Raw genomic sequence first — 26000 nt, forward strand, 5'->3', positions numbered from 1 at the left:
TTTTATCTTCATCAATATCGTCATTATTTTCCTCTTGAAATTTCTTCAATAAGTAACAACTAATAACCTCATGTGATAGCTTAGGTTTGGAACTGTCATGTTTGGGTTTATGATTATCACATCCATTGGTCCTTTCATCAAGCTCACCTTCTGCCTCAACCTTGTGGACCTTCAAGGGGGCATCTACTCGTTTTTTATTTCCTGAATTACAACTGGTTCCTGTTTGAACTGCTGATTGTGGTTCTGCCAATGTCTCTGATCAACATTTCTGTTCCCATTCCTATGCCAAACATTACCTGGTTTTGGTAATTTCTGTTGTACTGATCTCTAGCAAAATTTCTGTGATTTTGATCCCTAAAGTGTTCTCTATTTTGTTGATTATTTCTGCGAAAATGTTGTTCTTGTTTTGGATGAAAGTTATAGTCCTTCTTTTGAAAATTGTTATATCCCCCTGAATTTTGACTGACAGCATGATAAATTGTTTTGTTCCCTTTTTTGAAAGTTATTGTTTCCCCAATTTTGACCACTACCTTTCTGAGTAAACCCACTGTGTGTTCTTGTTGTTACCCTATCCAACTTTTCAATATAATTGAGAAACTGCTCAACATTACTATCAGGATAATGAACTAAACTCAACTGCATTGCTGATGGCAATCTTCTCTTTAAGGTATCAATTTTGATCAAGTCATCCAAAGGTTTTGTTAAATGAATAAGTTTTTGAAGTTCACTTTTACAAAATTGTTTCATGCTCCCATCTGATTCTCTATAGTTTCTCCCATTCAAAAATTCACTTTTGATTCTAGTTTGTTTAAGATCATCCCAAAAATTTTCCAGAAATTTTGATTCAAACTCTGAAAAGGTCATCCCCACAGTTACAATCTGGTTTGCCCAAGTCAAAGCTTCCCCTTCCAAGAATTTTTTTACAAATTTAATTTTCATATCATCTGGTGAGTGAGGTAAAAAACAATCCTTACAATACTGTATAAAATCAACGGGGTGTAAGGGTCCATCTACGGAAAAGTGCTTCACTGGAATATTAGATACAAGATTGCATGTGTTGACATTGTGATTTTTGCTTTGAAATTCAATGTTAAAACTTTCAATTTTTTCGCTAAGTTCTTTGACAGATTTTTTGTTTTCTAAATCATTGCATTCTACTTTTTTTTCTAGAGTAACCAAATGATTGTCAGTTTTTTGTTCTACATTTTTTACTAAAACTTTTGTGTTCTCATCCAAATTTTTAATTTCCCCTTTTATTTCATTAAAATCAATTAAATTTTTTTCCCTATCTGCCAGTAACTCATTTTTCACTGTATTAATTTCATCACTCAATTTAGCAACAATTTCATTTACTTTTTCTTCCACAGATTCAATTTTTTCCTAAACACTGCCAGCTCTGTTCGAAAGATCACCCACTTGGGTATTGACTGCTTGGACTTGCAACAAAATGTTATCAATTTTTTCACCCCAGTAAGTCTTATTGTCATCAACTGATTGTTTAACTTGTTTCGTGAAATTTACAAGAAACTTTTTAAATCAAATTGATCGGTTCTTTCTGTTTCATTTGACCTGTCCTGATTTTCGAAGTCTATTAAATTACTATTTTCTACTTTAGGCACGATACTCTCGAAAATCTCATAAGTCATAGTGAAAAAAAAAATTATATACAACAATACAAAAGAAGATAAAAATATTGTTTTAACAAAATACGAGGGTTTCGTGACTTATGTGGAACACACTTCTACTGTTGCAAATCCACGTTTTCCATCCATGTGATTGTTGACCAAAATTCTTGAAATTACTTCTTCTGTTGAAAATTATATTTTTTGCCGAAACATTTCTTCTCCAAAACTTTTACTTCCCGATGAACACAAATACTGTAACACACATTCTGAAAAACTGGTATGGACACACAAAAATTTTCTTCTTCGTAGCACTGTTGAAGATCATGTGAACACAATATCCCGGCTCAGACCCCAGTTGAAATATGCTCACTATTTTTATATACTGTATTTAGCATATTTCATGACAGTACCTTTTCGTGAAATGTTTACAAGACGATATTTGTCTTGGCTTCAGTCGTCTAGTGGAAGTATGATTCCACAATGCAGTTTCGTCGGCTGCAGAAATGACCTGGTTCAATGTGTTTGCCTCATTTTTGGTGCTTCAAATACCATTTCTTCGAATGTGGTTTCTTCTTAAAGCTTATATAAAAAAAGTAGTAACATAATTCATTTTTTCCTGTTCGCTAGCAAATATTTATAACGGCGACCTGCACATTGTTCTATCGTCAACACACACCAAGAGTTCACTGCCAACTGACTACAGTCAAAGATGACTCCTGCGTCAAAGACATTTTACACAACACACAAGCTTCCACTTGTAATCAGTCTCTTTGATATTCTTCGTCACATCTACTAATAGTAATCAATATGCTGTCACTCTCAAAAATATAAGTAAATTAGCATAAAATAAGGCAAATTACAATAAAAAAAATTCTGACAAAAATATAAGAAAACATTTACAACTTCCCTCATTAAATTTGGTATCGACAAATCCAGTAGAAAATAACACATCTCCCAGATCCATTACACCATCGTCGATCATAAACCAAAACCCCTCAACCTTTCAAATGTCCACAACTTTCTTACACTGTCCCCTGAATTAATCACGTCACCAGACCTTCCAAAAAATCTAGTATTTGGATGACACATCTCATGTGTATATAGCCTGCCACCTGGCAACAGAGCTGGTGAGGCTAAAATTTTAGCAGACCATTCTATTCTGCCAACTTAACAGGTATACTTTAGTTACACAAATGCAGAAAAAGTATTGAACTATCTCATAAATTTATTAGTGTTGCTTTATCAGATATCTACTTTTTACTATTATCTTGTGTCAAAAGTTTAGGTATGGCCTATATTCTCATAGGGCCTATAGTCATTAAAATATGGTACACAGAATTTTGTGACCTGATCGGTTATGATAGATGTGGAAAGAAACCTGACCAAACTCATTCTAACTGTTTGGACTCTTCTTTTGTCATTTGGACTACGATTAGACGTAAAAGCAAGTTGTCAGCAGCTGTTTCAAAATTCCCTTTAACCCTTTTTGTGAACTTTATTGTCAGAAATAATCCCTCGTGCAAAACTAACATTGAAGCCTCCATAAATGACAATACTACAGTTAATTGTACATAACTTTTCTTATACTCTTTAAAAAATTTGGAGTGAAACAAAAAGTATTTCTCGCTAGTTGCTTGTACATGTCAGTAATCTAGAATAATACAACACTGTACTTGGAAATCCTGAGAGAAAGCCATGCACTGGAGTAAGTAGAGATAACCACTCACTTTGAAGAGGAAGCATTGGTCAGTGCAGAGGGACACACAGATACATTCTACATCTACATCTACATACATACTCCGCAATCCACCATACGGCAGTGGGTACCTTGTACCACAACTAGCATCTTCTCTCCCTGTTCCACTCCCAAACAGAACGAGGGAAAAATGACTGGTTATATGCCTCTGTACGAGCCCTAATCTCTCTTATCTTATCTTATCTTTGCAGTCTTTCCGCGAAATATAAGTTGGCGGCAGTAAAATTGTACTGCAGTCAGCCTCAAATGCTGGTTCTCTAAATTTCCTCAGTAGCGATTCTCCTCCAGAGACTCCCACCCGAGTTCCTGAAGCATTTCTGTAACACTTGCGTGATGATCAAACCTACCAGTAACAAATCTAGCAGCCCGCCTCTGAATTGCATCTATGTCCTCCCTCGATCCGACCTGAAAAGGATCCCAAACGCTCGAACAGTACTCAAGAATAGGTCATATTAGTGTTTTATAAGCGGTCTCCTTTACAGATGAACCAAATCTTCCCAAAATTCTACCAATGAACTGAAGACGACTATCCACCTTCCCCACAACTGCCATTACATGCTTGTCCCACTTCGTGTCGCTCTGCAATGTTACACCCAAATATTTAATCGACATGACTGTGTCAAGCGTTACACTACTAATGGAGTATTCAAACATTACGGGATTCTTTTTCCTATTAATCTGCATTAATTTACATTTATCTATATTTAGAGTTAGCTGCCATTCTTTACACCAATCACAAATCCTGTCCAAGTCATCTTGTATCCTCCTAAGTCACTCAAGGACAACACCTTCCCGTACACCACAGCGTCATCAGCAAACAGCCGCATATTGCTATCCACCCTATCCAAAAGATCATTTATGTAGATAGAAAACAACAGCGGACCTACCACACTTCCTGGGGCACTCCAGATGATACCCTCATCTCCGATGAACACTCACCATCAATGACAACGTACTGGGTTCTGTTACTTAAGAACCTTCGAGCCACTCATATTTGGGAACCAATCCCATATGCTCGTACCTTAGTTAGGAGTCTGCAGTGGGGCACCGAGTCAAACGCTTTCCGGAAGCCAAGGAATATGGCATCCGTCTCATACCCTTCATCCATGGTTCGCAAGATATCATGTGAAAAAAGGGCAAGTTGCGTTTCGCAGGAGCGATGCTTTATAAAGCCGTGCTGATGCATGGACAGCATCTTCTCTGTCTCAAGGAAATTCATTATATTCAAACTGAGAATATGTTCGAGAATCCTGCAACAAACTGATGTTAATGATATTCTTGTCCTTGCAGCTTCACTGTCAGCCAAAAAAAGTGCCTGGGTTGTTATATTACTTTACTAGTTGAATAAATAAATGTACATGTGAACCAAGCAATATGAGATTAGGTCTCATATGAAAGAATTGGTGTTTCTTGGCCACATGCTGAAACACAAGTTTATGAGATAGTGAAACAACTGTGTTAAAACACAACAGTTTGCATTTAAGGGATGAAATTGGTTATGATAATGACATGCATAACTCCCCACCATTACAACTCACTACTTAATTGCAAATAGTTGCTGTTAAAATGTGTGTGTGTGTGTGTTGGGGGGGGGGGGGGGGGACCAGATGCGTGTGTTCCCACATTGTATGTATCATCATGCATACATTTACACATAGAAGGGGGAGTAATGCCCATAATGTTTCAGTAAAGTGCATGATCCTCCTGAGACATAGCCACTGGTGAACATCTGAGGGAGTTTCTCAGTGAACTCTGGATTTCCTACTCAATTGCTCTGTGACATTGTCAGTACTCTTATTATTGTGAACTTTGAGTTTGTTCCAGCGATCACCATTTGGATGATGATGGAATGTTGTGTGTTGGAGGGAGGGAAAATCTTAGCTTAACTCTCTTAGGTAGTGAGATGCTGTAGACCTTAATTGAAATCTCTGAACATTAATGTCATATTCGAACTAATACAGTGCATGGCTTTTGAGACAAAACGTTCATTAGTAGGCAATACCATGGACACATATCACATCCCAATATTTTATGCTTGCTCAAGTAAACAGAACTTTGCCTAACACAATTTTTATTTACCTAGCTGCTCATGCAAATGCAGTAGCTTCCAGTTTATCAAGTAAAACACATTCAGCTCTCTGATTATACAACCTGGGTGCTATATCACATACTCAAGAAACTGAGCAAAGATAACTCAGTGAGAACATTAGCTGAGAAACATGTAGTTAACTGTAACACCTAGTGTTTCCCACAATTTTCTCAATTATTGAAAGAATATAGGAGTCCTTTGAAAATTTACCTAACTTTTAATGTATTTAAAAAAGTCTCCAGCACATAGTAGGCACCCTGAAGTCAGCGGAGCATCTGTTCATTGGGAAGATGTCGGTGATCTGCATTCCAACGACCACTTCCTGTTCTGCTGATTTGAATTTTTCTGACAGACAGAGCAATTTTTAAAAGATAGTTGCACAGGTAAGTGTTCTGAGGGAAAAACTGAGTCTGTGCTGGAGTTTCTGGATATTTTCATATTTTTTAAAATGATTCTCACTCTCTCTCTCTCTCTCTCTCTCTCTCTCTCTCTCTCTCTCTCTATTATTTTAAATGTTAAACCAATGGTGCCCAAACACTAAACAAGGAAAGCCATGTCCCTCGAGATAGCATGTTTTTATAAGCATGATGTTTGCAGAAGCTATAGGTAACAATACATCCCCATGGCTATCAACTATTGTCCATGATTGTTATCGATTTATCACCTTAATTACACAGTTATGGAGAGTTACTAAAAGTTATGAAAACAGATATTTTACAATTAAAAAAGGTACTGTTTACATTGTACTAATATTATGCTACTAAAATGTTGTATAGATTGCAATGATTCCGTTCCTAAGTACGTAGTAAACCTGTCTATGAATGATTTCATCACAGCTTACTAAGATAGGCTATACAGAATGATTAGGGAAATTGTTTTCTTCTGCATGTGTCAGCTTAAAGGATAGAAATAAAAAAGCTTTCAAACCAAGTGCCATCACAAAATTCAAGGTGTTCGTCTCTAAGCTGTTGCAATTTTTCTAACCAGAGGATTCACAAGATGTGCAGTTCACGTATTTATCCATACTTAATACATACGCACCGTGCTGACGTTATTATATTAATGGCTGTCTCCTTTAATTTTTTAAAATTGTGCTGGTAGTAAAGTATAATAGAAATTTTCAGTGGTTTTGTGATGTTCTGTGTTCAGTGGTTTTATTAGTCTTTTCATGATTCAAAACCACTGTTCCAGCGTAAGATTTGTGAATGGCTATGGTAAAAGCTGTGGGTATGTTCTATATAGCTTACGTACACCATGACTACTATTTTAGATTGCCATCTGTTGCCTCAGATATCTCTTCTTGATGAATTTTTGTCTTGCTACTTCATTCTTGTGGTTCAGATCCTCTATGCCACTGCCGTCCTTGAACATCCAACTTTTCTGGATGTCATTCCGTCTTGCAGGGAATCCTAAATGAAAAATCGCAGCTTCTATTCTGAGCTACAAAATGACTTCAAATGAACTCTTGTTTCAACTCTTCAATATTTTAAAGTTAATTACTTCTCATTAACATATATTACAGTAGCTCAAATAGGCTATATCAGTGGTAACCAACATCAATCTAATACATCTGACTTGAAGGTCATACTGACAATCAATGGTTCATTAAAAGGTAATTCATTTGTCTTGATGACAGTCGCATGGTTGGTAGGCTGCTTATTCTGGGCAGCTCATGGCACCTTCAACTGGAGTCATCACGGTGTAAACATGTGTGCCCAGCTGGTAGCTGGTGTGTGTTCATTGCCAATGTACCTCTGCCCCCCTGTAGCATCTGTGCCAAAATAAAGTGGCGCTGACAGTCTCTAATTGCATCTTGCTTATTATTTATACCTATTTCCTCTATTACAGTCATCGTTTGCTGGGAAATCCTTGATAGTGGACTAGTAAACTTGATAAAACATCCTGATACACTACACTACATGTATAATGTTAGTAGTTAATGATTTTTCCGTTGTTTTGTCAAAAATTCAAGGAATTCGACTTTTCTTTGTTCCTTTGGCAACTGTTAAGTTTCTGTAAATACAAGCATTACACAAATGATAATGCAAAATAAAACAGTGGAAGTGATATTCAGAGTGAAAACAGACAAAAATTATAAAGTGGAAACTGCTGTAGTGATGTTCCAATTACTGGTAGTCATAGATTTACTTATCATGTTGATTGAGTAAGAAGGAAAGTTAAAAATGATCACATTAATAAAAGTGTAGTCTGTACCTCTGGTGCCAACACACCACAATGTTATTCATCCATTCTGAAATAACTATTCAAAGATTGTTTGCAAACAATGAGAACTTCTGGATTTGTTCAAAAATGGATGTTAATGTTATACCACTGAGGTTGTACTAAATCACCTTCTTGCCTCCTTAGGAGGCCCAGAGATGGTTTGGATTTTATAAAGTTTAGGAAAGAAATCTTTCCAAATATGATTTGTAAATGAAAACAATAGGTGACCACCAAAATTTTAACATCAGGTATATTGTTGAATCAAGACAGTGGGACTCTCCTTTGATTATTCTGTGGCTTTTGATTCACAGTGTGCACCAATGAGATATTTACAGTCTTGAAGCACTGAATCTGGAGGAATGATGAAGTTTCTTATCTGCTCCAGTTTCCTTAGCTTTCTTCATGCCTTTAATGAACATATCCAGCACATAAAATGGTCCAAATCATACAAAAACATAGAAAAGAGGTGGGATTCTGCTGGTTGCTTTTAATAATAAGGGAAACAAACAGGATGTCCTTTTAGTCAAGAGAGACCTTATAGAGATATAGGTTACATAATTGTCCTTTGTGGACTGTCATCTCATTGCTGAGCCAGAAGGCCATGCGTCAATGGGATCAAGAGTGGCTGAATGAGAGAGACAAATGGCAGTGAGTAGGTAAATGTGTCTTGCCATGTCACTGTCTTCTGGTCGCAGATACGGTATGAAATTACACAGCTTTGTTTTCACGTAGATCAGTGACCTCTCACAATGGCTTTTTATTAAGATGGAAGCGTCCAACTGTTCATGATGGCTTGATGTATTTATTTCAGTATGCCACATGTTAACAGAATGCATTTCATATGCTTTTTACATCTTTGCAACAGTGGGCAAAGATGCAGCGATGACAGATTCTGTGAACATCATAGGTTTAACAGCTCCACCACAAGTGGTGACAACTGTATCATATGACCACCATCCAAACAACTCTGCTGTGTGGGAATGATGATATAATTGTCTGCAGAAGAGGCAAAAGTTAGTTCCCTTCTGACAGTCAGATGATTGCCAGCTACACTAAGCTACTGTCTTCTCGCTGTCACTGCTCCTGGACTCTTGATTATGACCTTCCACCGCTTTGTTGTACCCTGACAAATTCATCATCTCAATCTGTTGCATTCTGTAGGGCACTGAATCTCTAGCAGTAACAGACTCGGATACATTTTGTCTGGATATTTGTATTGACATGGCCTAGGTCATAGGGAGCATTAATAAACCTTGCTTATATTGTTATCAAGTGTCACTGATTGCATCCTGTGATACATCAAGAAATTTTGGGATTTAAAGTGTCAGTTCCTTCTACTTTGTTTATTTTCTTGAGGACCTCAATTTTTGTGGATACAACAGTTTGGTAGTTCATGTTGTATTAATGCTCGATGGCCAGTAAATAATGTACCTGTACAAGTATTTGTGTATTGCTGTAGGTTACAGCAAGTGGTAGCCAGATATTAGTCTCATGTGTGCAATGTATCTACAATATCAGTGCCCCCAAGTATTACTTGTGCAGAGTGGTGTCTAGATATAGCCAGTTCATAATGACAAGAAGTCAGTGATGGCGGCAGCATTTCTTAAGCTCACTGGACAGCAGAAAAAACAACTGGAACAGCAAGAAAAACAATATTAGCAACAAGTACAAACGTGGGGGGGGGGGGGATCTTCTGTATCATAGGAATGATACTTCTAGTCTGCACAATTTGAGAAAGTAGTCCCAGCTATAAGCATCTTCAGCAAGGTGTTCCCCCCCCCCCCCCTCTCTCTCCTCTCTCTCTCTCTCTCTCTCTCTCTCTCTCTCTCTCGCTCTCTCTCTGAATTTAGATATCATAATTTGTTTCAGTTAAAGACATGTGTCGTGTAATACTGTGCTTTTTCCCTTCTCAAGTTAGATTTATCATTTGTGTGTGTGTGTGTGTGTGTGTGTGTGTGTGTGTGTGTGTGTGTGTAGCAGAATTTAGAGTATCTTAATTTGTCTCAGTTAAAGATGTGTGTCTCATAATACTGTGCTTTTCTCCTTTTCAAGCTAGGTTTATCATTTCATCGTTTTTAACATCTCCAGACATACTTTGCATTTCAATTTTTTCATGTACTAAACATAGGATACTTTAAATTAATTTACTTCTCTAAGGCTGGTTTTCTTTTCTAGGAATGGTCAGCTGAGGGTTATCAGTTATGGTTAGTGAAACAGCAACTCAATCATGATCCTGGAGGGCAAGATGCTGAAACAGACAGTGTCATCCAGTTGGATTTTGTGAAAAGTGCTCTTACTGTCAACCCATGTATGGTAATACCTCTAAATGAAATATATTTTGTTATTCACATACATTATGGAACTGCATTGAATTAATTTAAAACTAGACACATACTTATGTTGTAGGTCAGTCCAGTCCTATGCATATGTTTGAAATGAAATATTATATACCTATAGTTAAAAATTGAAATAGTGAAAGCTTTCTTAATTTTTAAAATTGATGATTTCCGTGCAGGCACATGGACTACTGGCAGAAGTTTATCCAACATGCTGGTAAAGGAATGCAGAACTTTTTTCGTGAAATGTTTAAACACACACATCATCTGTCCAAAATTAATGAAATTTTCAAGAATTTTTAACAACAGCCTTAATTATATTTAAAACAGACATGACCATTTAAAATAAACTTTTGATGCGGCAACCTTTGAAGCAATTTTTGAAACAAGAGTCATGACCTATAGTCTTGGCAGCAGAATTAAATCTCCTTTTATTCCCTGTCTTCTTGCATCATACTGCCCATCCAGAGTGAGATTTTCACTCTGTCGGGAAGTGTGTACTGATATGAAACTTCCTGATGGATTAAAACTGTTGCTAAGCCATGTCTCTTTAATGTCATTTCTTCCAGGAGTGCTAGTCCTGCAAGTTTCGCAGGAGAACACCTATGATGTTCAGAAGATAGGAGATGAGGTACTGGCATAGAGCTGTGAGGAGGGTAGCTCAGTTGGTGGAGCACTTGCCTGTGAAAGGCAAAGGCCCAAGTTAGAGTCTTGGTCCAGCACACAGGAAGTTTCACACTGACCATTTCTTTATAGGCTTACTTTTCTTATCTGTTGGTGGGATATTCTGATGAAGTACCGTGCTGTGAGCTGTTCAAGTGTAGCCATTTTGGAAAGCTGTCCACATCAAGATGAGGCTGCAGTCTACCCAAGAGTTTCCAGCTGTTCTGTTAGATTAGATTAGATTAGATTCAGTTTTCATTCCTTAGACCCAAAAAATGAGAATTCTCATGGGTATGGAACATGCCAGAAAGTATAACATAAAACATTTGAATATAATATTTACTACCCTGATCATTTGTCAGGAGAGTGTCAAAATAGGTGAATACAATACAGTAAACTGGAACAGCTAATATTTACAGAATCAAAATGTGTCAGAATGAAACACTGTTATGCGCTATTAATAAATTTATCATACACAAAATACCTAATCTTGACTGCTGTGACAAAGTCCTGTCAAAACTGAATTCTAATAGACTTAAGCTGGCCTAACGGTCTCTGTTAAGATATTCATCTATAGAGTAGAAGGAGTTGCCTATCAAAAAGTCTTTCAAACTCTGTTTAAACCATGCTTTTTAATGGCTTCTGGCAATTTATTGAAAATGTATGTTCCTGAATATTGGACCCTGTTTTGGACCAAGGTAAGTGATTGTAGATCTTTATGTAGATTGTTCTTATTCCTAGTATTGTTACTATGTGTTGAGCTATTGGTTGGAAATAGAGATATATTACTTGCAACAAATTTCGTTAAGGAATAAATATACTGAGAAGCCATGGTTAGAATACAAAGTTCCTTGAACAGGTTTCCACATGGTGATCTGGAATTTACACCATAAATGCTTTTACGTACTAAAAATCTTTGCTCAGTTTGATGAGTTACCCCAGAATAAGATCCTGTATGACATAACAGACGAAAGTAAGCAAAGTATGCAAGATTTTTTTTATATTTATGCCTCCTACATCTGACATCATTCTCACCACTGCAAATACAGACTTGTTTAGGTGCTTAAGCAGTTTTGTGGATGCACTTACCAACTAAATTTATTATCGAGTTGTAGGCCCGGAAATTTAACAATGTCAACCTCTTTGATCTCCCTGTCTTCATACATTATACTCATTCTTGAAGGAAATCTCTTACAGGTTCTGAACTGCATGTAGTGGGTCTTTTCAAAGTTTGATGACAGTGAATTAGCTTTAAACCATTTATTAATGTCAATGAAAATTTGAGTAGCAGTTATTTCTAAATCTGTACTTGGCTTGCTGCTTATTGCGATGTTTGTATCATCTGCAAACAAAACAAACTTAGCATCTGGGAACGTAACAGATGAGAGGTGATTAATGTACACAAGAAAAAGCAATGGACCCAAGATGGAACCTAGAGGAACACCACATGTTATTAATTCCTAATCGGATGAAGACTCTCTGCTTACTGCACAGGTATTTCACAGTGACACCCTTTCTTTCCTGTTAGTTAAATAAGCCTCAAACCATTTCATAGCACTGCCACTGTCACTGACACTGTACTGTTCTAATTTACTTAAGAGGATGGTGTGGTTCATGTCAAAGGCTTTTGACAGGTCACAGAAAATGCCAGTAGTCTCAAATTTATTGTCTAATGAATTAAGTACATTCACACTGTAATTATACCAGAACCCTTAAGAAATCCAAACTGTGACTTGGACAATATATATTTGCAGTCAGATGCTTAAGGAGACACTTGAACACAACCCTTTCAAATATTTTTGAGAAACCTGCAAAAGTGAAATTGGTAGATAGTTTGATGGTATTTCTTTAAACCCCTTCTTGTAAAGAGGCTTAACTGAAGCATATTTTAGCCAGTCTGGAAATGTTCCACTGATAAGAGGTTGATTACACAAATAACTTAAGATAGAACTGAACTCACATGAGCACTTTTTGATTAACTTCATTGATACATTATCATACCCACTAAATACTTAGATTTTAAGGATTTTGTATGATGGATGCTACTTCTTTGGGAGACATGAGTTATTTTTAAAGACTGGTCTCGGATACTCCATTGCACTGTTCACTGAACCTGATAACCCCAAGCTGTCAGTAGCAGAAATGAAGTACTTGTTCAAGAGGTTTGCAACACTACATGCACTTGTTACCAAAATCTCATTTATTTTTAGGGCTATCTGTCCTCTTCCTTTTCAGCCCCACCTGTCTCTGTCTTCACAATATACCATACTGTTTTTATTTTGTTGCACGATGTAATTATCTTTTTGTCATAACAAACCTGCTTCGATTTCTGGATTACTTGCTTCAGTATGTAATGCATTACAATGCTAACATCAGAGCTGTTTGTAGATAGTAGATACAGTCTCCTTTTTGTCCCACATTATATCTTTATTCCTCGTGTAATCCATGGTTCATTTTTTGACTTATGTTGGTTTGAGTTACCTTTAGGAGAAAACACTTTTGAAAAGTGGAGGTAACTTTATTAATGAATGCTTTGTATTTTCCATTTGAGTCAGAAATACTGTAAACATGTATCCAGTTCATGTCTTTGAGTAATTTCCTGAATATCTCAATTTTTGACTTATTCATTACCCTCCTGTACTCAGATTTAATAGATTTTTTTATCCTGACAAGTTTCAACGTTTATCACAAGATGCTGCATCAGCTAGCCCATTTACTATTGGTTTTGTAATATGACTTTTTTCCCTAGATCTGTTTGCAAAGATATTATCAGTAGCAGTTTCAGTGCATTTAGGTACCCTAGTTGCAAAGTTCAGAGTAGGAGCTAAATTGAATGATAGTGTTACTGACTGCAGTAATTGCTCACTGACGGAGCTTTTCAATAAATCCACATTAAAATCAGCAGCAACAACTATTTCCTTGTTTTTGCTGTGAGATGGGACAACATAGCTTCCAGATAGTCTAGTGCCTAGCATTGCTGCCTCTGGATCATGGGGTCCTGGGTTCAATTCCCAGCTGGGTCGGAGATTTTCTCTGCCCGGGGACTGGGTGTTTGTACTGTCATCATCTCATCGTCATTTGGGAAGTGCTGAGACTGGAAATGGGAAGATTTGGATCTTGTACAGGCACTGATAACCACGATGTGGAGTACCACACAGAACATCATCATCATAACAACCATCATCATAATCATCATCATCATCATCATCATAAGTGAATGCAGTGCTCAAAGTCAATTGGTCCCAGTGCTTGCACCTTTATGATAGGCGTGTAGTACCTGTTCCACCAGTGTTGTCCACACGGTATCCCTCGAAGTGTTGACGGGTGCGTATCTCCCCAGAAACTGGTGTTTGGGCATCTGTTTGGCGGGAACCTTGGCCGATTCTCTGTGGTGTGAATGACCCTGCCTCACATAAGTTGCTACCCATGGAGATAAATTCTTCCAGTTAGGATGACACCTGTTGGGAAAGCATCCTCTGTACATTTGTGCATGCAGCACAGGCTAATGTGTCAGTGCAGTATGTGTGGTTGTCATATAACACACATGCTGTGAGTTAATTTGTGTACAGGATGTCTGTCTGGTGGTCAAGGATGTACATCTACAACTACATCCACATCCATACTCTGCAAACCACCATGAAGAGGCAGAGGGTATCCCATTGTACCAGTTATTAGGGCTTCTTCCCATTCCGTTCACTTATGGAGTGCGGGGAGAGTACTGTAATTAATCTAATCTTGTCCTCACAGTCCCTATGTGAGCAATATGTAGGTGATTGTAGTACATACCTAGATTCATCATTTAAATCTAGTTTCTAAAACTTTGTTGGTAGACTTTCTCAGGATAGTTTATATCTATCTTCAAGAGTCTGCCAGTTCACTTTCTTTAGCATCTCTGTTAGACTTCCCCATGGGTCAAACAAATGTGTGATCATTCATTCTGCCCTTCTCTGTATACATTCAATATCCCCCATTAGTTCAGAATAAAACAGTCTTGGTTGCAAAATTATTTAATATCACTGATGCATTTCACGCTTTTGATGCATCATCGAATTGTGTAAAAGTATCTGGAAATGTAACCCATCCCTCATAAAGCCATATTAACGGGAAGTGGACCCAATAGTAACTGAATACATAATCCATCCATCATACATATTCAGTTACTGTTGCAACCATCTTCCATTATATATGGGTTTACGAAGAATAGGTTGCACATCCATAGAATCTGATGATGCCCCAAAAGGATGAAATGCGTAATTGATGTTAAATAATTTTGCAGCCATCACTGTTTTTATTCTGAAATAAATCGCAACTGGGCGCTGTAGCACTCTGTCAGAATGGAACGGAATAATTTTTCTCCCTTAGTCCTATTTTTTACGGGTCCCACATACCAATATTCTAGAATGGGTCGCACAAGTGATTTGTAAGCAATACCCTTTGTAGACTGATTGCACTTCCTCAGTAAACTGAAGTCTACCACCTGCTTTACCCACAACTAAGCCCATGTGATCATTCCATTTCATAGTCATACAAAGTGTTACGCTCAGGTATTTTTGTGAGATGTTAGATTCCATCTCTGACTCATTGATATTTTAGTCATAGGATATTTCATTTTGTTTTGTTAAGTGCATAATTCTGCTTTTCTCAAAATTTAAAACAAGCAAGGGTGTACGCTGTTTATCACCCACTGCTTGTTACAGTATACAACAGACACCTAGGATCTTAGAGAGAGTGTGGCAGAACTGCATACACCCTTGCAATGCATGCATCGAGCCTGGCGGTCATAGCTTTGAACAATTACTATGAACTACATTGTTGTTATGCAATGTATGCTGTATATGTCCATAACACATTAAATATGCATTTCTGACCCTTGGTTCCCTTCTCGGTTGTGGATTCACTATCACTTGTTTCTATTCGACCCAAAAGGTTTGAGACACGTTGTATAACATGTATCTCTAGTGTTTTGCTGAGGCAAATAATCCTGGAAGACTGTTGCTCTTTGAAAGTAGGTAAATATTTGTTTTTCCCAGTCAGTTACTTGATTGTACAGACTTTTTTTCATGTTATTTGCAGTGGTTGAATACATATCCTTACCAGTGTTAATATTTCTTTGCCTGGTAACCCAAATTTCTGTATCTTTATTTATTTATTGGTACAGTAAATCTTATATACATACAGTGTATTACTGATGTTTGACATATTTTACAATGCAATAGTATTAGGCAACTATTCTACTTTGTTACTCCTATACTCTGACAAACTGTAAAAACAGTCATTTAATAAAAATATTTTGGCAGCTTTTTTTAAATGCATTTATGTGTTTGGTTGTCTTAATAATTTCTGGCAGCTTATTGTAGATTTCTACACCAGAGTGATAAGCACCCTTTCGAGGGAGATGTGTGCTGGAATAATTTACATGGATATTTCCCCTTATCCAAGTATGGTGCTCATATACAGCACTGGTTTGGATAAACAGATTCTTCTTCTTCACCGTACTTCTTTTTACAAAGAGCACAATTTCTGGCATATAAATGCAGGGAAGAGGGAGAATATTTAAATATTTTTAAAAAAGGTTTACATGAACTTCTACTGTTTGCTTTTTTTTATTATTCATATTGTTGTCTTTTGCCTCGTGAATGATGTTATGGCAGGAGGAAAATTTCTGCAAAAGATAATGTCATATTTTAATAGCAAGTGTAACTGAGAAAAATACACAGTTTTTACAGTTTCAACCCGGATTACATATGTTAGTATCGAGAGCCGCAAGCTTAAGGCTGTCGTGTGTAGTTCCATTTCAGATTGTCTTGCAGGCAAAGACCTAGAAACTTGATCACTTTGACATCCTGAATTTCGTGGTTGTTCATTTGAATTGTTGGCTTCACAGTATATTTATGTTGCTGAGGCTGAAAGTGAAGAATAACTGTTTTTTGTGGGTTTAAGACATGCCTTTACCTATAGAGCTATTGTGAAAATTCATTTGTGATGGCATCTGCAAATAGTACTGCTTGTGCTTTCTTTACACATGAGGGGATATCGTTAATACATGAAGGCAAATCATTAATGTATACTGCAAAAAGAAATGGTCCTAAGAAAGAGCCCTGTGGAACACTGTGAGTCAGTGAGGATAGAACTGAAAGGTAGTTCTTTGTAGTGTAAGCGTGTCTGTGTTTCACTTCTGTAACCTGAAATCGATTGCTTAAGTAGGATTTTAGCCACGCATTTGGCACCCGTCACACACCGTAACAATCAAGTTTTTTAAGAGAATTGAATGATCTGTAGCATGAAAAGACTTGGTTAAATTTAAGAAAATACCTGAAATTTTGGAGTGATTGTTTGTTGCACTTAAGATATAGTTGATAAGATGAAAGGTAGCAGTCTCAGTGGAATGCTATGCTCTGGAACCATGCCGGCATACCAATAGTACATTATTCTGACTGAAAAAAATTTGTTAGCCGAGCTGAGCAGAGCTGTTCTGTGATATTTGAAAATCCAGACAGTAGCAACACTACAGTTCTATAATTTGACATTTTCTGGGGGTTACCTTTCTTATAAAGAGGCATGACTTCAGCAGTTTGTGGCAGATCTGGGAAAATGCCCTGCAATAATGAACAATTGCAAATGTCTAATGGTGTGAGAAAAAGCTTGTTGACAGTTTTATTAGATGATCCAGGGATCTCAACATCTGCTGAATTTTTTTTAATGAGCTTATGATTTTTCATAGCTTATCTTGACTACCAGGACTGAGGAACAAGCTTTTTTTTTATTTTTTTATATATTGAGATTTGCAAATTTGTGGGTGTCCTTCATAATTAATTTACCAAATTTTCTGGCCACTAAATCACTCGCAGTTGTTGAAAGTTACAAATTGAACGGATATGCAATTAACTTTGGATCAGTAATACGAAGGTCATTATGGGATAGAGCAATATTCTTATGAGTTTCCTTCTTCCCAGTAAGTTTCTGCACAGCTTTCCGTAATGACTTAGTCCTGTTTGATGATTCTCTGATATATCAGTCATTTTCTCTTAATTTAGCTTCTGTTATCACCTGATTCAGAACTAATTTATATTTTTTGGAATAGCTTAGAAATTCTGATGACTGTTCTTTTTTGAACACTGCTATTGCTCGTTTTTGAAAGTTTAAATAAAGCATTCTTCCTGTTACATAAGACGCTAATTTCTACTGTAACTCAGTTTTTTTGGTTTATGTTTGTGTTTTTGGACTTTATTTTTAGGGAAGGCTTTTTGAAAATATTCACTGAATTTTAGTATGCTATCGTAGAACTTGTAATTTGTACTAGATGTATTAAGAGCATTATTCCACGATTAGTTGGGTTGCAACTGCAGAAAATATTCTATATTTTGCTTGCTGGAGATTCTCTTGTATACAAGAGATTCCTACACGGATGGAGGGCAGCTGTGGGGCACAGTAAGTAACTGTGCCTGATCATCACTATATCCCTTGCTGAATGTCTGATCTGAGTACCTACCTGCATTTACACCTGCTTGGTCAGACAGACTGTCACTGGTTTTTGTAATACAGATTGGGGAGTGGATTGTTACACAGAGGTTGTGACTTTTGATAACATTAAGCAAGTTCTCTCTTTCTGTACTACTACTACTACTACTACTACTACTACTACTTACAAAATAGATATTAAATCACCACATTGTACTATAGTTCATTCATAACTTTTGAGTTAATGTACAGCAAGCTCAAGGTATTTGAAAACTCATATATATATATATATATATTGTTGTCTGGTGATCAATAAATTATTACTTTCGCTGTGGTTAATTCTTTGGCTGTAACCTCAAACACTTTCTCTTTTGAAATTTTACAAACAGAGTCTAGTATGTTTTGTTTGACATACATACAACTTCCTGCATGTTTTGATGTAGTTGTGCAGAAGGAGTTTGTAAGTTTAAAGTTCTCAATTTTGAAGTTTTGTAAATAGCCATTGCACACCCAGTATTCACACATACATAAAACTGAAACATCTCTCCAGTCACCAGTAAGGAGGATGCTGAGATTATCAAGTTTGTTTGGCAGCAATTGGACACAGTGATGAGCTAATTTTAGAATATAATTGTAATTCTGTTTTATTTAATTGCCTGTGGTTGAGGATGATGATAATTCAAAATTGACTGTTTTGTTTCCCAAACCTTGTACACAACATTTCAAAAATGGTGGATTGTTCTTATGTGCATTTCAACCTGTGTGAGGCAAAGGCCTATATGAATCACATACAGTATCATTGAGTGGTGTAACATTCCTAATATCTATTTCAGGATTCTGTGCATACTGCAAAATGTTTTAATTGGCTTGTAGTTATCAAACTGGGTGTTCCTAGTATAAACTAACCTCATTCAAATTAGTTCTACTAGAAATTAAAATCACAGTGTCTACGCCATCAGCAGCTCACAGACTTGCAGCAGAAATGCATATGCTCAAGCAATCCATGCACAGTGACATCTGGGTATATCATGCATATATCAGAGGGATTTTAAATAGAGAGTGATCACTGTACTGTCACCAGTATACACCTAGAGATGATCAGAAGACTGTGCTGAAATATTGTGGCAGCATGTTACTGAGATCTAGCAGTTCACCTTAAATTTTATTGAACAATTCAGATTAGGTTTGTTTGTTTGGAAGACATCTCAGAGCCATATGATCAGAGTATCCAAATTACTGATGTCACATTTTGGCACCCAGTGTGGAGTGAGATATAACATTTTAACACTCAGCATAGGATCAGGCATAACATTTTGGCACCCTATTCAAGTCAAGACATAACATCCTCTTAAAGATTTTTACGTACACTTTGCAAATTGTTTTCTTTCCATATGAAGAAAAAGTTGTAGTTCCTGATTTTTTTGTATCTACACTGCCCATAAAAAAAATTATGTCTCTTAATGTACTGAGGCTTTCCGTAACTCACTGCTCCTTTTGACTTCGGTAGCAACTGCATTATTACGAAAAAAGGCCTCCTCTTTCTTGCCCATCCATTTCAACACTATTATGCAGAAGACAATGGAAACAACTGCATTAAAGACACACAACGTGTATCCACAGGACATGTGGTTTGTAATTGAAAAAGTGTCATGATGACCTTTCCATTGGAAAAAGATTCCAGAATAGTCCCCCATTCGGCTATGAGTTGCGGTGTGGAATGTCAGAAGCTTGAATGCGGTAGGGAAGCTAGAAAATCTGAAAACGGAAATGCAAAAGCTCACTCTAGATATAGTAGGGGTCAGTGAAGTGAAATAGAAAGAATACAAGGATTCCTGGTCAGATGAGTATGGGGTACTATCAACAGCAGCAGAAAATTATGTAACAGGAGTAGAATTTGTTGTGAATAGAAAGGTAGCTCAAAGAGTGTGTTACTGTGAACAATTCAGTGATAGGGTTGTTCTTATCAGAACTGACAGAAAACTAATACCGACAAAGATAGTTCAGGCATACATGCCAGTGTCGCAAGCTGAAGATGAAGATACAGAGAAAGTATATAAGGGTATTGAAAGGGTATTATAGTGCAGAAAGGGAGATGAAAACTTAATATTCATGGGGGATTGGAATACAGCTGTAGGGGAAGGAGTAAAAGAGAAGGTTACAGAACAATATGGGCTTAGGACAAGGAGTGAAAGAGGAGAAAGACTAATTGAGTTCTGTAATAAATTTCAGCTAGTAACAGTGAATACTCTGTTCAGGAATCACACGAGGAGGAGGTATATTTGGAAAACGCCAGATGAAACGGGAAGATTTTAGTTAGATTACATCATGGTCAGGCAGAGATTTAGGAATTAGATACTGGATTGTAAGGCATACCCAGGAGCAGGTGCAAACTCAGATCACAATGTAGTAGTGGTTAAGAGCAGGCTGAACTTTAAAGATATTGGTTAGGAAGAATCAATACACAAAGAAATGGTATACGGAAGAACTAAGAATGACGAGATGCGGTTGAAGTTCTCTAAGACTATAGGTACAGGAATAGCTCAGTAGACAGTACAGTTGAACAAGAATGTACATGTCTAAAAAGGACAATCACAGAAGTTGGAAAGAAAAACATAGGTACAAAGAAGGTAACTGTGAATAAACCCTGGGTAACAGAAGAAATACTTTAGTTGATCTGTGAAAGAAGGAAGTACAAAAAAGTTCAGGGAAATTTGGGAATACAGAAATAAAAGTTGCTGAGGAATGAAGTAAATAGGAAGTGCAGGCAAGCTAACACGAAATGGCTGCATGAAAAAGTGAAGAAATTATAAAAGAAATGATTGTCAGAAGAACTGACTCAATATATAGGAAAATCAAAACAACAGCCTGTGAAATCAAAAGCTAGGGAGGTAACATAAAGAGTGCAATAGGAATTCCAGTGTTAAATGCAGAGGAGAGAGCGGATAGGTGAAAAGAGTACATTGAAGGCCTCTATGAGGGGCAAGATTTGTCTGAAGTGATAGAAGAAGAAACAGGAGTTGATTTAGAAGAGGTAGAGGATCCAGTATTAGAATCAGAATTTAAGAGAACTTTGGAGGACTTAGAATCAAATAAGGTGGAAGGGATGGATAACATTCCATCAGAAATTCTAAAATCAAAGGGAGAAATGGCAACAAAACAACTCTTCATGTTGGTGTGTAGAATGTATGAGTCTGGCGACATACCGTCAAACTTTTGGAAAAATAACATACACAAAATTCCGAAGACTGCAAGAGCTAACAAGTTCAAGAATTATCGCATAACCAACTTAATAGCTCATGCATCAAAGTTGCTGACAAGAATAATATACAGAAGAATGGAGAAGAAAATCGAGGATGTGCTAGATGACGATCAGTTCGGCTTTAGGAAAGGTAAAGCACCAGAGAGACAATTTTGACATTGCGCTTGATAATGGAAGCAAGATTAAAGAAAAATCAGGACAGGTTCATAGGATTTGTCGACCCAGAAAAAGCATTTGAAAATATGAAATGGTGTAAGATTTTCTAAATTCTGAGAAAAATATGGGTACGCTTTAGGGAGAGACAGGTAATATACAATAAGTGCAAAAACAAAGAGGTAATAATAATAGTGGATGACCAAGAACAAAGCGCTTGGATTAAAAAGTTTGTATGACAGGGATGTAATCTTTTGCTCTTACTATTCAATCTGTATATGGAAGAAGCAATGATGGAAGTAAAAAGAAAGGTTCAGGAGTGGAATTAAAATTCAAGGTGAAAGGACATCTATGATACGATTCACTGGTGACATTGCTATTTTGTGTGAAAGTGAAGAAGAATTACATGATATGCTGAATGGAATGAACACTGTAATGAGTACAGAATACGAATTGAGAGTAAATCAAAGAAAGGTGAATGTAATGAGAAGAAGCAGAAATGAGAACAGCAAGAAACTTAACATCAGGATTGATAGTCACGAAATAAAGGAAGCTAAGGAATTCTACCATCTAGGCAGCAAAATAACCAGTAACAGATGGAGCAAGGAGGACAGCAAAACCAGACTTACCACGAGCATAAAGGGCATTCCTGGCCTAGAGAAGTCTACTAGTATCAAACATGGGCCTTAATTCGAGGAAGAAATTTCTGAGTATGTACGTTTGGAGCACAGCATTGTATGGTAGTAAAACATGGACTGTGGGAAAACTGTAACAGGAGATAATCGAAGCATTTGAGATGTGTTGCTACAGATGAATATTGAAAATTAGGTGGCCTGATAATGTAAGGAATGAGGAGGTTCTGTGCAGAGTCAGAGAGGAAAGGAATATGTGGAAAACACACAAGGAGAAGGGACAGGATGATACGACATCTATTAAGACATCAGGGTACATCCACAGTACTGGAGGGATCTGTAGAGGGCAAAAACTATAGAGGAAGACAGAGACTGGAATAAATCTAGCAAATAATTGAGGAGTAGGCTGCAAGTGCTACTCTGAGATGAAGAGGTTAGCACAGGAGAGGAATTTGTGGCAGGCTGCATCAAACCAGTCAATAGACTGGCCTCCCCCCTCCAAAAAAAGAAAACTCATTTAAGTGATAAGCGTAGATCTTTTTCAATTGATGCAGGCGAGTACAATGTTCATTTGTTATATATTTTTAGGAGCTTCCAACAGGAACAACTTATTTACAGATACCTATGCAGTTACTAGATTATTTTTGTAATTTCTTGCATGTTCAAGTGCTTACTAGGCACAAGCTTTTATTTTAACAACAGCGTAGCATTCGGTACTGTTATCAACCATCGTATCATATAGGCTTTTGTGTGTTTTAGCTTATATAGCTCAGTGGCACTTAGACTGTTAGTGAGAGAGCGCTTCGTATTCCTGCTGCTAATAAGCTGAGTATGCCATTAGTTTGTTAGATATTTTTATGAGTTTCAAACAGGAGTGACTGCAGTAATGGATAGGAACTGTGACTGCTGTGTACAGATGTGTGCTTAGTTGGTGACCCTTCACTCACAGCTCCAGGCTGCGTTGGCTTCCATCACACAGCTTGAGACTGCTGCCAAGGGGCATCACTGTGGGGAGTTGGACGCAGGGGTGCAAGGGACATCGAGCATGTCCCATGTGTCCCCCAATCGGTCCACTGCTGTGGCTGCCCTGGAACCTGACTGCACTGAGGTTGGCCCCTCACCCATGGTTGAGTGGGAGATCATTCCAAAGTCTGGCAGGCAGCAAAAAACTTTCCGAAGGGTCAATTGTAGGGCCTCCATAGTTCATTTGACGAACAAGTTTCAGTTGTTATCTGTGGCTCGGGATGTTTCTGAGCTGGATGCAGTTGTCCACCCTGTTCCAGAGGAAGCTTCTCAGCTCGCAAGGTTTGGGCATTCACAAATGGTGGGTTTGCTGGGAATTGACAACTCCAACATTAGGTGCGTAATGGGGCCCCTTAGGAACATGGCTGCCAAGGAGGGGAAGGAAACCAGTGTGCACTCCGTGTGCATACTGGGGGCAGTCATTCCGGATGTGGAAAGGGTGCTTCTGGATGCCATGAAGAGTACAGGGTGCAGCCAGCTGCAGGTGGTACCTCATGTCAGTACCAATGACGTGTGTCGCTTTGGATCAGAGGATATTCTCTCTGGTTTTGGGCAGCTAGCAGCAATGGTAAAGACTGCCAGTCTTGCTTGTGAGATTAAGACAGAGCTCACCATCTGCAACATCATCATTAGAACTGACTGTGGTCCATTGGTGCAGAGCTGAGTGGAGGATCTGAACCAGAGGCTCAGGCTGTGTCCACGTAGGCTGCAGATTCCTTGACTTTCATCATCGGGTGGCGGGTTTCCGGGTTCCGCTTAATAGGTCAAGAGTCCACTGCACACAGGAAGTGGCTACACAGGTAGTGGGGACTGTGTGGAAGGGACTGGGCAGTTTTTTAGGTTAGAGGGTCCCAGGGAACCACAGTAATGGCGTTCGTCTAAAAGGGGACAGGTAAAACACAGTAAGTTACTATCGGTACTGTAAGTTACGATTGGTACTGTAGTTGTAAATTGTCATAGCTGTGTTGGGAAAGAACCAGAGCTCCAAGCCCTAATAGAAAGCACTAAAGCTCAAATAGTTATATGTACAGAGAGCTGGCTAAAGCCGGAAGTAAGTTCAGATGAAATTTTTTCAAACGATCTACCAGTCTTCAGAAAGCATAGATTAAATACGGTTGGTGGTGGAGTATTTATTGCTGTCAGAACTAGTTTGCCATGTAGTGAAATTGAAGTAGATATTTCCTGTGTTATAGCATGGGTAGAGGTTATACTTGTCAATCGGACTGAACTATTAATTGGATCGCTTTATTGACTCCCCCAACTCAGAAGATATAGTTGCTGAACAGTTCAAAGAAATCTTGAGTCTCAATTCAAATAGGTACCCCACTCATACAATTATAGTCGGTGATGACTTCAATCTACTCTTGATATGCTTGAAAAATTATGTGCTTAAAGCTGGCAGCAGGCATAAAACATCATCCGAAATTGTACTGAATGCTTTCTCAGAAAATTATTTTGAACATTTAGTTCATGAGTCCACTCACAGCATAAGTGGTTGTGAAAGCATACTTGACCTCTTAGCAATAAATAATCCTGGACAAATCGTGACGAATACGGGGATTAGCAACCACCAGGCAGTTGCTGATAGGCTGAATGCCATAACACCTACAACTGCCAAAAAGAGACGCAAAGTATATCTATTTAAAAAAGCTGATAAAATTGCTGTTTTAAGAGACAGTTTTCACTCCTTCCGATCTGATCATGAAAGTGTAGAAAAGTTATGGAATGATTTCAAAGAGAGATATATACCACTTAAATTAATATGTGATGGTACTGATCCCCTATGGTACACAAAATGGGTCAGATGGCTGTTGCAGAAGCAGCAAAAGAAGCATGCCAAATTTAAAAGAACGCAAAATTCCCAAGACTGCCTGATATATAGCACGTACTTCAATGCGAAATGCTTTTAATAACTTCCATAACGAAACTCTGTCTTGAAATCTGGCAGAAAACCCAAAGAGATTCTGGTCATACATAAAGCACACCAGTGGCAAGACGAAATCAATACCTTCACTGTGCAGTAACAATGGTGAAGTCACTGATGACAGTGTCACTAAAGCAGAGTTATTAAACATGGTTTTCCAAAACTCCTTCAGCAAAGAAGATGAAGTAAATATTCCTGAATTCCAGTCAAGAACAACTGCCGAGATGAGAAACATAGTAGATATCCTTGGTGTTGCAAAGCAGCTTAAGTCACATAATAAAGGCAAGGTGTCTAGTCCAGATTGTATACCAGTCAGGTTCCTCTCAGAGTATGCTGATACAATAGCTCCATTCTTAGTAATTATATACAACCACTTGCTCACTGAAAGATCTGTACCTAAAGACTGAAAATTGCTCAATCCACACTAATACCCAAAAAGGGAAGTAGGAGTAATCCGTTGAATTACAGGCCCATATCATTAATGTCGTTTTGCAGTAGGGTTTTGGAACATATACTGTATTTGAACATTATGAAGTACCTCGAAGAAAACAATTTATTGACATGTAGTCAGCACGGATTCATAAAATATAGTTCTTGTGAAACGCAAATAGCTCGTTATACTCATGAAGTAATGAGTGCTATCGTCAGGGGATGTCAAATTGATTCCGTTCCTCACAAGCATCTTCTAACCAAACAGCATGCCTATGGAATATCGCCTCAGTTGTGCGACTGGATTCGTGATTTCCTGTCAGAAAGGTAACAGTTCATAGTAATAGATGGAAAGTTGTCAAGTAAAGTAGAAGTAATATCCAGCATTCTCCAAGGAAGTGTTACAGGCCCTCTATTGTTCCTGATCTAT

General features: G+C 37.7%; 1 protein-coding gene across 1 annotated transcript in view; it reads left to right on the forward strand.

The window, feature by feature from the left end:
* LOC126483654 (guanine nucleotide exchange factor subunit Rich) overlaps positions 1 to 26000 on the forward strand; it is a 291359-nt gene that overhangs the window by 78389 nt on the left and 186970 nt on the right. Inside the window, exon 8 of the mRNA XM_050106716.1 lies at positions 9869 to 10006. Within this exon, the coding sequence (XP_049962673.1) occupies positions 9869 to 10006 (138 nt within the window). The remainder of the gene's footprint in view (positions 1 to 9868; positions 10007 to 26000) is intronic.

Source organism: Schistocerca serialis, chromosome 6 (genome assembly GCF_023864345.2).
Source record: "Schistocerca serialis cubense isolate TAMUIC-IGC-003099 chromosome 6, iqSchSeri2.2, whole genome shotgun sequence".
NCBI lineage: Eukaryota > Metazoa > Arthropoda > Insecta > Orthoptera > Acrididae > Schistocerca > Schistocerca serialis.